The sequence below is a fragment of the Ptychodera flava genome, chromosome 18, assembly GCF_041260155.1.
Source record: "Ptychodera flava strain L36383 chromosome 18, AS_Pfla_20210202, whole genome shotgun sequence".
In the NCBI taxonomy this organism is placed as follows: Eukaryota; Metazoa; Hemichordata; class Enteropneusta; family Ptychoderidae; genus Ptychodera; species Ptychodera flava.
Window position 1 is genome coordinate 18,875,742 of NC_091945.1, and position 14,836 is coordinate 18,890,577.

Here is a 14,836-nt window from a genome sequence, read left to right on the forward strand (position 1 = left end):
TTCGTATGTGCGTTACTTGTTAAGATGGCCATTAAATAGTGATTTTAAGCTTAAAACGACAATATCTTTATCGACATTTGATAAAGGTATATATTCTTTTAATATTACACGTCGCATGTCTTTTATGATGAAAGGGTAACTTTCACGACTAGAGGCCTAGGCTCCGAAGCATCTAAGTATTGATATCCATGTATGCAGAGAGAGAGAGAGAGAGAGAGAGAGAGAGAGAGAGAGAGAGAGAGAGAGAGAGAGAGAGAGAGAGAGAGAGAGAGAGAGAGAGAGAGAGAGAGAGAGAGAGAGGGCGTATAATATTTTTACAGTTTGTTTTGAAAACTGTAACACATTTGATATTAGAATGGTCATCTTATGCCCCACTACATTTTCAGTGTGACTTCAGCAAGCTCCGTAGAACGCCGTAACCGATGAATGATTCATAACTTTGAATAAAATACGACAACACAATCAAACTCGCTGGACACGATTTCGCGCATTCTTCATTCAGTCCCATAGCGATTTGTCGAATTATCTATTATTCAAATCAACGTGCCAGGAACCTTTTGGTTCAAGGACAGTAATCTTAGTCATTACAGCAAATCATACAGATCATTATAAAGTAGGAATGTTACATATTCTGAGCATGCTCAGATTAAACTAAAAATATTTCATCCATAGAAGTGAAGCTCGACTAAGATTATAGGCTTGAAACCCTAAAATTTGTCCTGAAGGGTAATTAAATGAAATAGTACCTTTTTGCAATTTCCATAATGCCGACGAAAGGTCTATGACGTGTTACAACTATCTGCTGATAGGATATAATTTGGTCCTTCACGTTATCGACATCCACCTGGCCTTTGTGTTCAATAAACTATGCATTTTGGATGCAGCTTTAATCATCTTTCAACCTTGAATAGATTTAAAGTAATACTCGCCTCAAAATTTAAAGACTTAAACTTTTGCCCAAAGTTTCTTTGAAAAAACTTTACACCACTCCTTTTCGAAAGCCAGAATGAAAATCTGGAGTCACAATGCCAAATTTGCCATTACATATTTCCCGACGATTGAAATTCAAACAGCCGCCATCCCTGTGTTAACTCGATGGGGAAAAAACACTTTCTATTTTCACAAAAAGAAGCCGGTAAAAATTTTTAGTCCACGAGTTTCAGAATGACCGTCCCCCAAATGGCAGAGCTCAAATGTATAATTGTAAACACTGAGTCCGAATATCTGTCCCCGAGGTGCATTCTACCTTGAACCCTTTTCCTGCCAGACAGTATCACTTCCCCATCAGCCAAGTCAGTAAAAAGCGGTATTGAGCCAAAACATGACGTATTTTCACCCACTTGGCTCGATCAAGTTTACAGTATTTATGTTTTCAACAGCTTTCAAATGTACAGTATTATGTTAAAATACACCATATGGAATATGTTGTGTTTTATTAATTGTAACCATCTTGGCCTGGTGGTGAAAAATGGACTTGGCAGGAAAAGGGTTAACTTGGTGAGGTCACGGTGGAACATATTGGACGGGAGACGAAACTTTTTCAGGAGTAATCAGCGATAATTGATATTCAAATTTCAAAAAGACGCCGTTCTCACGATTTTGAAAAAAAAATCGATTTTCACAAAGAGGACAGCGAAAAATTTATATAGTCCTCAGGTTCGAAATGAGTCGACACAAATCTATATAATCCAAGATGCGAGGTATATGAATATTCCACATTGATAAGGAATCATTTGCATAACATTTCAATACCGAAATGATCATGCTGATTCATATAATTTGCATAAATGAATACCAATATACCTCGCATCTTGCACAAATCATGCAGTATCATAAGTTGTATGATCAGATTTTGAGAATCCGAAACTGAAGATATTTCCCCCGGGTCGACCTTCCGTTTAATATAGCAACATCGATATAGCAACATCGAATATACAATCATGTAGGGAACTTTGTAAGAAACCATTGCACAGAAGGTCAACAAAATGAAAAACAAAAATCTCCGGCAAAACTTCCCACTATTCATGCAAAGGAAAATAGAATAAATAAGTTTTATTCAGGAACTTAAGTATATTTACATCATTTCGGTGATTAGCAAACTCTGTGGAAAGTATTGGATCTAAACTACCACAAGCTGTATATATACAAGCTTTACATCAGCATCAATGAAGTTGAGCAAAATTCAGTATGGCCAGATAAATGGACAAAATCATATGATAGAGCAAAGAGGAGTTTAAATTCTTACATATTCTACGCTTAACTGTAATATGAAGAAAGTTTTTTGCTATTTTAACGAGTTTTTGATCAAACTTTGTTCAAAGTCATATTTGAAAAACGTTTTTTTAACAATATTTATGAAATTCACCAAGATTTACCAACTTTTCGTGTGAAAACAGGGTATTTGTTAAGTCACAAATGCCCCCTTGCATTTCATCCGTTGCCGTTTTCCACAGATTCTGTTGGGATGTCAAGGATCACCGAACTAGTTTACTCGACATCTTGTATGTCAGACAACTGTACCACGCGTCATGGCGTAGGAAAGTGATAAATTGGTTCTCAGCGTTCCGCAACAGCTCAAAGCTTAGCCGCTGTCGCCAGACTGGCCCGGTGAAACGAAGCATGTTAGCGGCTCGTGTTCGCAGGCAGCGCGGGAATACAAACAGGCCGGTATTGGCGCTGCCAGTCAAAATTTCGTACAAGGGTATGAAATGTTCAACTGAGACGATTTCACAGTCATGCTGTACTATCATTAACTGTACAAATGAATAACATATTATGACAAGATCTGTTGCATACTATCTTGCTGTGTCTTTGTGGTACGACCGTTCCAGAGTCAATGGCACTACAAAAAGTTCATACGTTGGTGTGCGGGGCCCTGGTCTGTCACACCGTGGTATTCCGCACGGGATGTGACCCTTGCCAATGCTGGACCGATAACGGGGTGTTGACGTCCTTATCCTCACCGCGGTACGTTCTTTTGGGTTTCTTGGGCGCCATGGGTCTGAAGCAGTGGATGCACTCGTCCACGAAATATTCAATAATCTGAATCAAAGTCAGTATGCTGGCTCCAAGGAAGAGACCCATGTTACCGCCCAGTTGTCCTGTCAAAATAAATAAATAAATAAATATTATATAAAATTTCATGCTGTACCCTGTCTCCGAAGATTGCAAAACGCATGAAACTTAAGCAACAGATCATTTATTTGTATTAAGTAATTTTTGTCTTTGCTCATAACGCTCTCTTTTAGCATCGAGCACTGTAATTTCCCACGAGTACATCAGTATACTCTCTCTCTCTCTCTCTCTCTCTCTCTCTCTCTCTCTCTCTCTCTCTCTCTCTCTCTCTCTCTCACATTTGGCAAACAAGTAGTGGATAGCACGTAGGTTTTGCAATTTGGAGCATTTCTGCAGTATCTATCTATGCAGGCAAATTGATAAATTGTAAGGATTATTTTTGTTTGAAGATTCCTATCCTGCTGGTAGCAGTGTACAGCATACTGTCGGAAACATCATTCTTCGGTGAGTGATAGTGACAATCGAATTTCCCATACGGGAATTTGCACATATTTTAATGAACCTTGACAATAACATCTTTATATTGATGTGGCTGTAGGTTGAATCAATCAAAATCTGCCCAGTTTAAATACAGAGTCTTAAAACGGTTCATGAGCATGTCAGACTTATCGGTTATATACATATGTGATAAAGTCATGCAATTCATCAAACTCTTTTGGTAAACTCTTTTTGGAGATAGAAATCTAATGATTATACTCAAAGACCCTGAAGGTCTATATCGTGATTCATTAACTGGTGGGGAATAACTCTCTCTTTTGGATTTGCATCTTTGTGGAATTTCTTCCTTCCTACGTTACTGACACTGAGCCAAAAGTGCAGGATCCATCGAGGATTTTATTGTATTCTCCATGTGTTCTGGATACTTCAAGTATCCAGCTTACTGAAAAATTGAAAATTTTGGATCCTAGGGATGGATACAGCTATTGCAAATAATCCAGGCTTTGAGAACGCTGTCAATATTGCGTTGCATTATACACTGCACACTTGCAACATCCAGTAAATTGCCCTTGTTGTTGGATGGTGTGCAACAGACTGCAGTATGGCCGCAGCCTGCGAGGTGGTGAAATATTCGAACAGCGGATGACCACCTTTTTGTTTGAATTCATATCAAGCCTTGTCCAATCATAAATGTCGAGCGGTCATGTGATTTTATCAGTGTCATTTGCTCTATCTGCTCGGTGATTAGGACGGCTTAGGCATGATCGTGTTCATTATATATGCATATGTAGATTACCATATAGACGGAAAATTTACTGATATAAATCATAGAATCGAGGCACCTGATCAAGGTACTGTACATGTATGAAACCTCAGTGAGCCGACTAAAGTCAATTCCATATGAATGCTATGATTGGCAGTTCTAATTATTGAATCCCATGGGGACAATGAAGTCCAGTGTCATATGAGTTGAAATGAAGCGATTAGGAGATACCAGATGGTCGTGTTCTTTTATTACGGAACCAAAAGACACTTCGTCCTTCTCAAGATGCACTTTTCGTATGCATGTGTGTTTGGCTGCGACGGGAAGTGACTAAATGATAGAGCCGGCAAATAATCGACTGGTTTGAATTGCTGAGTAGATATAAACCTTTTATTACTCAGAATAAATAACGAGTATCGATATCTTGGTCTGAAAACCCCATTTAAATTTCTGATACGTTTTGTCATGGGGTTTGTGGCTGTTTAATTATTCATCGGCAGAGATTCTGGTCCAGATGTGTCGCATGCTAATCAAGGCGTACTTTCTTCTTTGAGTGATGATTTCTAATTGAAGTGGAACGTGTTTCCGGTCCATGTTCTATTTAGTGTAACGAGGAGACCAAGTCATGTCATGCCAGGCTATGTCATCTCATATTGACTAATGTCATCCAACGTCTATGATCCAGCTGAGTCGTGTCATGTCATGTCATGTCATGTCATGCCGTGTGATCATGTCATGTCATATCATGTTGCTTTGTCCCATGTCATGTCATGTCATGTCATATCATGTCATGTCATGTCATGCTGTGTGATCATGTCATGTTATGTCGTGTCATGTCATGTCATGTCATGTCATTTTAGGAGCCATCAGTGATAATGAGGGGTGTGCTGGAGGAAATCGAGGGTGGTCCATCATGTAAAATATAACCCTCCCCCTGATGCCCCTTTCTAAAATGTAAACCCTCACCCCCCCCCCTCCTCGAAACTCAAAAGTTTGAAATATGTCTATATCCTTGATAGAACCTGCTGAATTTGTTATATTACGGGCAAATATATTAAAGGGGCATTTGCTGTAACGTTTGCTCATACTTTTAGTTTTCTTGCTCTTTGTATCAAATGCTGTTTCCTGTCCAACTCCCTATAGCATGTTAGTATGCCAAGCATTCCGCTCCTCAACAAAACCCATACACGTGTAGTGACTGTTGTTGACGAATGAATTAAATTTTCAACGATAACAATATCGACTGTACAAATATAGGACGTGTTAATAAGGTAAGGGACAGAACAGAAATTACAGGAGAGATGGCCAGTGGGTTTTTTTTTTGGGGGGGGGGAGGGGTTGGGTCGCAATTTTTCGCGCAAGCATTTTGAAGAGCAATGAAATGTCACGAGGGTCACCATTTTGGGCAACTGTTAGAAGCAAAGATGTGGCTGATATAGTTCTTCATCCGTACATATCAAATCATAATACATGGTAATCTATTGGGCAAACTATTAACAATTTCCTGCTACGAAAAAGAAGCTATATCTCTACTTTTATATATATTTGATAATTCATGGAAATTTACTTTGCTTGAAGTGGTAGGGGCAGTATTGTAAGGTAATCTATGAGCAAACTACAAACATTTTTTCCAATATATGACTAGGAATACTTGTTCATTTATAGACGTTTGATAATTGACATGTAAATGTACTTAATTAGAATAGAATGGTTACAAGTGCATAAGTGTACAAGAAATTTGATTTTTGAATTTCACCGAAAATGTTGATTCACTATATATGGCAGTATTGTTGTGAATTTTCTTTACACAGCTCTCTCAGACTTTGCATTCATCATAAACTTAGCAAGTTTACAAAATGTGACCCTCCCCCATTCCTCCGGCCCCCCTCATGATAACTGAAAGCTCCCTACGCCATATCTTGCATGTCATCTCATGTCATGTCATGTCATGTCATGTCACGTCATGTCGTGTCGTGTCATGTCATGTCACCTCGCGTCGCGTCGTGTCGTGTCATGTCGTGTCTTTGCAGCTCATGTCATATTTAGTTTCATATCAAGCCCATATCAAGCCATGTCGAGATTTTTTTGTGTGTAACAGTCACGTCATTTCTTGTCAACTCATATTATGCCACACCACTCAATACCCTTAGGTGTTCAATGTTCTGCCCTGTCTTGTGCTTAACAATATATCCTGTCATATGATACCATATCACACCACATCATATTTATCACCCGTTTACATATCACGTCATACCGTATCACGTCACATCGTATTACGTCATATTATATCGTCGCGTCTCGTATCATATCATATACTACATCATATTTTACATTACATTTTATCATATCTCATATCATCTTATATCTTACATCTCACACATGCAAATCAAATCAAACCTTGTTGCACATAGTGGTCATTCCAAAGATCCCTACGCAAATCTTTACTGCAATATAATCATAATCATATTTTTAATTCTCACCCACGGTCATTGAGTTTTCCTCCCTTATTTGGGCATTGTCTTCTAAGTTTTGTATTTTCTGTGCAACAAACACGTTTATCGAACTTGAAATTATCTCGAAAGTACAAATTGATTTATAGGTTGGATGCAACGCGTCACGAATGACACATGTACGTGTTTAGCCTCTAAGGTCATATCGTATATCTGCTGCCACCGTGATAAACATATTAACGATCAAACAAGGTGCCTTTGTTCACGGATGCATATTACGTTTCTGGAATGTAATTTGAATCACAGGATTCTAGATATCTTTATTAAATAGAGATTATCTCTGATACATTGATAAACAGGGTTTTAAAGAACGGTAAACTGCAGAGCTAGTAAACTTACTGCACGTGACTATCGGTCAGTGGCAGTACGTATAGTATAGGTGCGGTATGACACTTAAGAAACTCAAGGTATGAAATCGTTTCCCGACTGGATTTTGAAAATCTGGGAAATCCAAGAAACTTTTACGTGTCTGAAGATTAAACTGGTCCAGGGGCAGGTAGATGCATAAACCAATCGATATAATGGCTAGCTTGCCAGAAAAAATGTATTTATAGCGAAAAAATCGTCCAGAACACAGAAGGCAACACCACTTTATCAATGCACTAGACGTTTTTTGTACATATAGTACATATAGTGCATGCTGGTACATCAGACAGAAGCTTTCGTTTAACAAGTAACAGATACGATCAGATTACCGTCCCAGAAACGTAACCTGTACCGTTTGGCCAAAGCTTGCTCAAGACTTACCCAACAAGCCGACGAGAGACGTTTCGGGAAGCTGGGTGATTGTTTCAAAGTTGAGCTCTTCGTAGAAAATGGTCAACACAAGTACATTGGAACTGTTTCAAAGATATAAACAATGTCGACAAATTTATCAACCACAGTAAACGGTTTGACAAATACAGTGAGGCTGCCCCCAAAAAACAAACAAACAAGAAAACACTAGTAAACACTAGCAACAAATTGTATAGTCTTATCCATTTATCTATTCGAGTCCTGGTTCACTTTACACGATTTTATAATTAAAACATAAGGTACTTAGTAAAACTGCTGGCATTAACGTAGCACAAACTGAATCATTCAAACCATAATATTCTTTGCTCGTCCAAGTTCGGATAGGTCATAAAAAGTTGGACAAAATCTGAATTAGACTATCACTGTGAATGCATGTACTATATATTAATGTGATTAAGGCCAGCAGTTTTAATGAAGTAGTTATAAATCTTCCTAAATGTTGACGAAGGATCTCCCAGATTACAGCGTACTTTGTATAATAGCCTTCATTGTATAGCAACACAGCTAAAAGACACTGATGCATCCATTCGGGACACATACAGACACATCCAGCGTCAGGGGATCATTACAAACCGAATCGAACCAGACAAAATGCCATTTCCACCTACTCGATATACTCCTGGGTGTAGTTAGACATAGCCGGTGATTTGCCCGATCTGTCTGGCTTTAGACGGGAACTTGACGGCGTGACGGAGTAAACTTCGCTGTCGCACGGAATATGACACGGGCAGTCGAATTCTATATGGCCTTCGATGTATTCAACTATGATAAAGGTTTCAAGAAGAGAGAAGAAGAGAAAAATCGTTGTTAATGTATGATCCATATTATCCACTTTAAGGGACGAATCATTGAGTTTGGGAGGGGTTGTCAAGGCATCAATTTGCATCTTTCTTTCGCTTTTTCTGGTTTTGAAAATATTTTATATGGTATGCATGCTTTTTCTAAACAAGTATTCTATACTTTATGAGCGGTCGACATCAATATCTTTTGCAAATTATTAAACTCTGCAAAGCAAATTTTGGCAAATTGTTTCTCGGCATGACCTTTTTCATGTTTGACCCCTATCCAAGATATTTAGATCCATCCTTAAAGGATCATGGCGACGGGGTAGTAGCCACCTTTACAAGTTTCGAATATGTATCGTTGCTCTCTTGCCAAATTTAAGTTGGCGTCCCGCTAGGCGGGCGTACGTAGCTTAGCTGAGGGAAATTATGCCCAGCACACAACGCAGACAATACTGAGAGATGACGTTGCCGTTCGAATGAGTACTATTTTGCCGTTGGACATACTGCTCTATGTATTCCCAGTATGGTAAATTGGACACAAACATCCCACCATTCTGACTAACATGACAATGACCTTTATTTGTCACTTTTCATCTTTCTCCCTATTACTTCTAATCACGCCCTCACACCTATAGGCTTTCAGAATCTGAAAAGAACGCGTGTTTTGTCGCGTGTCTTTCATAGCATTCCAATCGGGAAATCAAGTCGGCCAAGTGAAAACCTCGACTCGTGCTATCTGCGTTCAACTCCCGGCACAAAGTTTTTCCTTCGCATATTTATTGTTTGTTACCGTTTTCTATGAGTTACAGCTGTCGATAAATAAATAAATAAGTAAATAAATAAATAAATAATTTATTGGTTAAAGCCCCCACTCAATTATCAGATTTATCTAATATAAATATTAGTTACTTGATGAAATTTTCAATGGAAAACAAAAGAATGACAAACTGTTAATGGGCTATTGACACATTCGCTAATGCGAGAACCTGGGATTGAGAAGGGCGCCTTTAACTGATAAATAAATGATATCGAACAAATAAATCAGACAAACAAACAAACAAACAAAAGAAATAAGTAAATAATTTCGAAATAATGTAAAGATTTTCTTCATTTTGGCCGACTTAAAACGCTAATCTGCATTTTATAACAATAAGAAATGATAGTTACGTAATTTGACATGTGCGCATTCTTTCACGATTTTTGGTGTGCACACAGGGCCATTGCCGGGCTGTTCGACAAGTCTGCATCCACACATTTCCAGTAGGAGCGCCGTCTCGCATTCTATTCGGCAAGCCGACATGGAATAGTGGTCGAAGTACTTGCTGCCGACTGATTTCATGTCGCATTCTCCGTAGGGTTTGGACAGGCGCTTTATCTGAAAATAATGACGAAAGAGACTTATTAACACCTAACTGTAATATTCATGTAAGTTACTTTTAAGACGCTTGTGGAAATGTTCAACTAAATTTTAGTTAGAGAATAGACTCATCTCAATATCACGATAGGAAAAAAGTGCGAGACTGGAGCGAGAAAGTGACTTTTTCTCGCAAGTGGTGAGAATCTCTTGTTATTCTCAATGCTATCCAGTGAGATATTGTGAATTCTCGCAGGTGAGCAGTGAGAAATGCACTCCATGGTGAGAATCAAGGATGGTAACATATTCTCACCCGTGAGACTGGAAATTCTCACCAAGCCTATAGTCAGAATGGTAATTTTACTGGTGAGAGTCAACCAGACTCACCGTTCATTGGTGAGAATCGGCTAGACTCATTATTCAATGTACTGGTGACAATTAACCAGATTAATCTTCACCAATGCAACTGTGAGTCTGGTTGAATCTCACCAGTGAATGATTAGTATGATACATTCCCACCGTAAAAAATAACCATTATCACTGTGCTTGATGATAATTTTCAGTCTCACCGGTGAGAATATGTTATCATACTTGATTCTCACCATGAGAGTGCATTTCTCACTGCTCAGATCACCAGTGAGAATTAAAAATGTCTCACTGAGAGCGGTGAGAATAATAAGATTCTCACCGATTGCGAGAAAGCGTTGCGAGAAAGCGTCACTTTCTCGCTCCAGTCTCGCAATTTTTCCTGTAGTGTATGTCTCTTTGGTATGTTCGGCTATGGCGTACAGGAGACGAAGGAAAGTAGTAAGATGCACATTTTACATCAACATTCAGCAAGCAAGAAATACTATCATTGTAAGCTTTCTTTCGTTTTTCAAGTCTGGGAAAAGCACTACCACTGCATGATATCAAATCGATTCCTGAGGAAAAAAACATAGGATTTTAACATATGGCAGAATAGACAATATGACATTAAAGTTGTCCCCTGACCAAAATACCCTCGTTTTATTTTCAGTCATTTTATTTATTTTATTTCAATTTCAAAATTCTTAACACAAACGATAATCAATTGAGGGTATTATGTATTCAAAGTTCCCATTTTCATAACTTTTCAATTATTAGAGTCAGGAAGAAATAAATTTCTAAATTTTTAAATTGACCATTTTGCAATCAGCTCAAATTAATGCTCTTATTGACACGTGCATAGACGTGAAAAACCCTTAATTTTTTTTCCAAGTGAAAAACCTCTCATACAGAGCATGGATGATACGTTCTGCCACTTTTCAGACTTTTTTAGCAATAATATTTCAGACATAGTTCCATGGTCTAAAGTGTCAGTTAAGGTAAAGGGCGACGAATTCGGACGCGCACACGCTTTAGAACGTTTCTGCGCAGATTTAACTCCAGCCTGTCGCAAATGGGTTACTTTGTAGCGCATGTATTTAACATCACCTGTCATTGTTGAAATTGCGCTTTTACCTAATTTTTTGACCCAGTCTGTTAGAAATACATGTGACCTATAACCTTGTCATGTTTTGACCCCCTAGGAAGCTGGTTTTTATTCAATATGAGCGAAAAATTAACATTTCTCTCCCATTTACATGGCGCATATTACCCATTCACCTGGAGATATTGTAAAAGTAGCGTGGTGACACCCTTTTATTAAAAGTGTAAACTAAATGGTATTATGTCAGGATTTTATTCGCCTAGTTTGGTTAAAATGACACCATTCAAAGCGACAGGAAGAAAGTTAGAAAATTATGTAGTGATATAATTTCGATATCATCATTTTGTAATCGATACTTATGTAAACATTTCTTTACAAACTTCATGAAAACTATACATTCGATAGATATGGATCTTAAGTCTTGGTGTTTATTAAAATTAACTCGTTTGCTAAGCTATTTATAATTGCTTTCTTTAGTTTAAGTGAATTATATCATTTTTATTTCTTTCTAACGACGCCATTTTAACGTCCGTTTCCATGGAAACGAGCGTGGTAACCCCCATTTTTTATTTTATTTTTGCACTTGCACAACTTCCAAGAATATTTGTGCAAAGTTTCAAGAAAATGACACCACAACTTAATTTTGACGTAATTCGTAGTACTTCACCTTAAGTCATATAAGTTCAGTTGACATAATTCATTGTTTAAACCAAAGCTCGCGATCGTTCACTGCGTTATTTAGAAAGAACTTCCTGATTTAATCTCGATTTGATTTGTAGAATTTGACCCTTCTAAATGCAACGAGGCACCTCAGTGTATATTACAGAACCTTGACACGTCGAAGAAAAAAAAATCGATGGTGTTAGCTTTTTGATTAATCTATCATTGAAATCTGAGGAACACTTGCCCTGATGTCAAAATCAATAGACTGTAAACTGTGACAAGGCGTGACCTGCCAAGTTCATATTTCACCATCAGGTCACGTTGGTTAAACTAGCGAAGCAAAGCATGTCCCATATGGTGCATTTTAACAAAGACTTGAAGATTTGAAGGCGAAGACAGAGATAATATAAACATGATTTTTAGGGCTAAAGCTGCTACGTTGTAATACATACAAAACCAAGTGGGTGAAAATACATATGGTTTTGGCTAAATACCGCTTTTTACTGACTTGGCAGATGGAAAGTGATACTGTCTGGCAGGTAAAGGGTTGAGGCAGAGTGCGATTCGAACATGAGAGACTTAAACTTTTGCTCAAACTTTCCCCAATGAAACTTTCAACCATTCTCTTTCCAAATCAAGATTAAAAATCAGGGAGTTATACCGTGCAAAATATGGTACTAGAGAAACAAAGTACCTAACATTTACCGAGATTTGAAATTCAAACTTGGCGCCATCCCTGTGTTAACTCTATGAGGAAAATACAAATTTTGATTTTCGAAAAACTAGGACTGTGAAAATTATTCTTACTCCAAGAGCTTTAAAATGAGCCTCCATAAGTTGTAGTTCCGAAAAGGAATTGTGAAAATTTGGGACTCCGAGCATCTGTACACGATGTGCATTCTATACCTTAAAAGAGCATTTCTGTAACGTAAGAAATTGCATGTGGCTAAATGTATTCTAGTGCGCTAGGAACAGCAACAATTTGTTATGCTGAAGGCAGCTTTCTTATTAAAAGTGAAAACAACGGTATTGTTTAGCGATCCCTACGTCACTCACCTCTTGTCTCGTTATTGCGAGGAAAATGTGACTGCCTGGTCCGACGGCAAAGCCTAACTCTTTCGGATAAGGTGGCTCGGTCGGTGGATGTATCATCAGCTTAAAACCGACGTTAATGAACGAGTCTTCCAGGTCAGCTGTCGGGAGATGCTCACTTGTTTGCGCGTTGAGGACAACTCGGAGCCCGTTATCTGAGGATGGAGAAGAAAGGGATTAATATGAAAGCTATTTTGTAAGATTATCATTTTGAAAAAATAACAACGACTTTTTTACGGAGTGATTTCCATCATGCCTCTTCGCTTTCGAAACCTGACCAAAAGTTTACACACGCTTTTACAACTGCGACACGATGAGGGATGTCGTATTAAAAGTACAGTTTCCGAGAATGCAACACTCATCAATACATTAGGATAATATATATATATATATATATATATATATATATATATATATATATATATATATATATATATATATATATATAATTATGAGTAACATCAGCTTAAAATTTCAATGTATTTTCCTGATAGTCAAGCAATTTCTTGTCCCATTCCCAAGGTTATGTCGAAATTCTTATTTGCAACCTGTATGTCAACAAAGCCTGCATATAATGCCCAATACTATAGTTGATAACTAAATTACAATCCTAGAATTCATATATCATCAGTAACATCATACATGTAGCATATTACAAAGCCGGTATATTTACTGTCATAATACACATGGGGATAAGACGAAGAGGTATCTGTTCTCTCCAACAAAAATGACAAATGAAAGGTTTCTTGACAGGTATCGTGTCAGCCCTGACTAGGTACTGATATATGTGAACAGTTGTGTGATGATGATTGCCTTTGATATCCGTACAGACATTTACAAACTGAATACATTGAATGATGAATTATTCCGAGTCAAGAGTTGTGGTTGATTTATCAAATCAATAGTATACTAAAGTTTACTCAGCAAAAGCAGCGTTCGGTAAGTGCTGCTTCGAACTTGCGCAACTGCAGGGATGTCCGTCAATGAGATGAGATGGGCGGAGCTGGTATTTTTAGGGTGGTTGATTAAAGGGCTCAGCTTTAAATGATATTTTCACTATTTTTGTTTTTCACGTCTACTATAATTTCTTGTTCTTCTGTCTCAATAGCATTGTTGAGATACACAGTATTCGGCTTGTCAACTCAGCCTGTAAGTGTATAGACTGAAATGTTATTGTGAATTCTGGTCCGGACTAGAATTATCACAGTACATTTGTTTTAACCTTTATGGTCAACCATTTTTCCCACAAATTTTATTTTTATCACAAAAGGTATACATGTCTGAAAACTACCACGAAGTGCCAAAAAAAATCACATGACTTTAAGCAAAGTTTCAATTTCTGAGCTTGAGCTTTTGATACAGCTCGTTTCTCAAGAAAATTACAGAAGGAAATGACTCTTCAAGATTACAGACATGGTATTTATGTATAGACCATCTCGCTATGAGAATAACAAGATTTACAACTTTTTCCAATTTCTTTGATTTGAAATAATATCCTCTGATCACATCTGCCAAATTAAATCAAATGGAAAATGTAACATTTATTACTTTCTCCGTAAAACTCCATATATTTTTTGCTACAATACATTCCCAAAATCTATGCTTGTAAGTGCCATATACTTGGCAACGTTTACATAAAGGAGAATCAATTTTATCAAAGTACATTTTACTTCATGTATGATGAAAGACCAGAGGTTGACAAGCTAAATAGTACACGTAGGTGTTTTAATGCGCTTTATGGAGTAGAACAAGAACATGCAAATTACTTATGGAATAAACAGAGTGAAAAGTCATCCAAAGTTATAGTTATAGGTACGAGCGAAGCCTCGAAACGTAATGTGTTGCTCATGCTTACCACAAGAAAACATTTGTGACGCTACTAATTGAATTCATAGTCAAGAATAAAGATTA

General features: G+C 37.6%; 1 protein-coding gene across 1 annotated transcript in view; it reads right to left on the bottom strand.

Moving 5' to 3' along the window:
- Nucleotides 1–476: 476 nt before the first annotated feature.
- LOC139117072 (acid-sensing ion channel 2-like) overlaps nucleotides 477–14,836 on the bottom strand; it is a 44,921-nt gene continuing 30,561 nt past the window's right edge. Inside the window, exons 4-8 of the mRNA XM_070679902.1 lie at nucleotides 12,890–13,080; nucleotides 9,534–9,741; nucleotides 8,190–8,343; nucleotides 7,534–7,625; nucleotides 477–3,101 (exon numbers count right to left, since the gene is read on the bottom strand). Of these exons, the coding sequence (XP_070536003.1) occupies nucleotides 2,884–3,101; nucleotides 7,534–7,625; nucleotides 8,190–8,343; nucleotides 9,534–9,741; nucleotides 12,890–13,080 (863 nt within the window). The 3' untranslated portion in view covers nucleotides 477–2,883. The remainder of the gene's footprint in view (nucleotides 3,102–7,533; nucleotides 7,626–8,189; nucleotides 8,344–9,533; nucleotides 9,742–12,889; nucleotides 13,081–14,836) is intronic.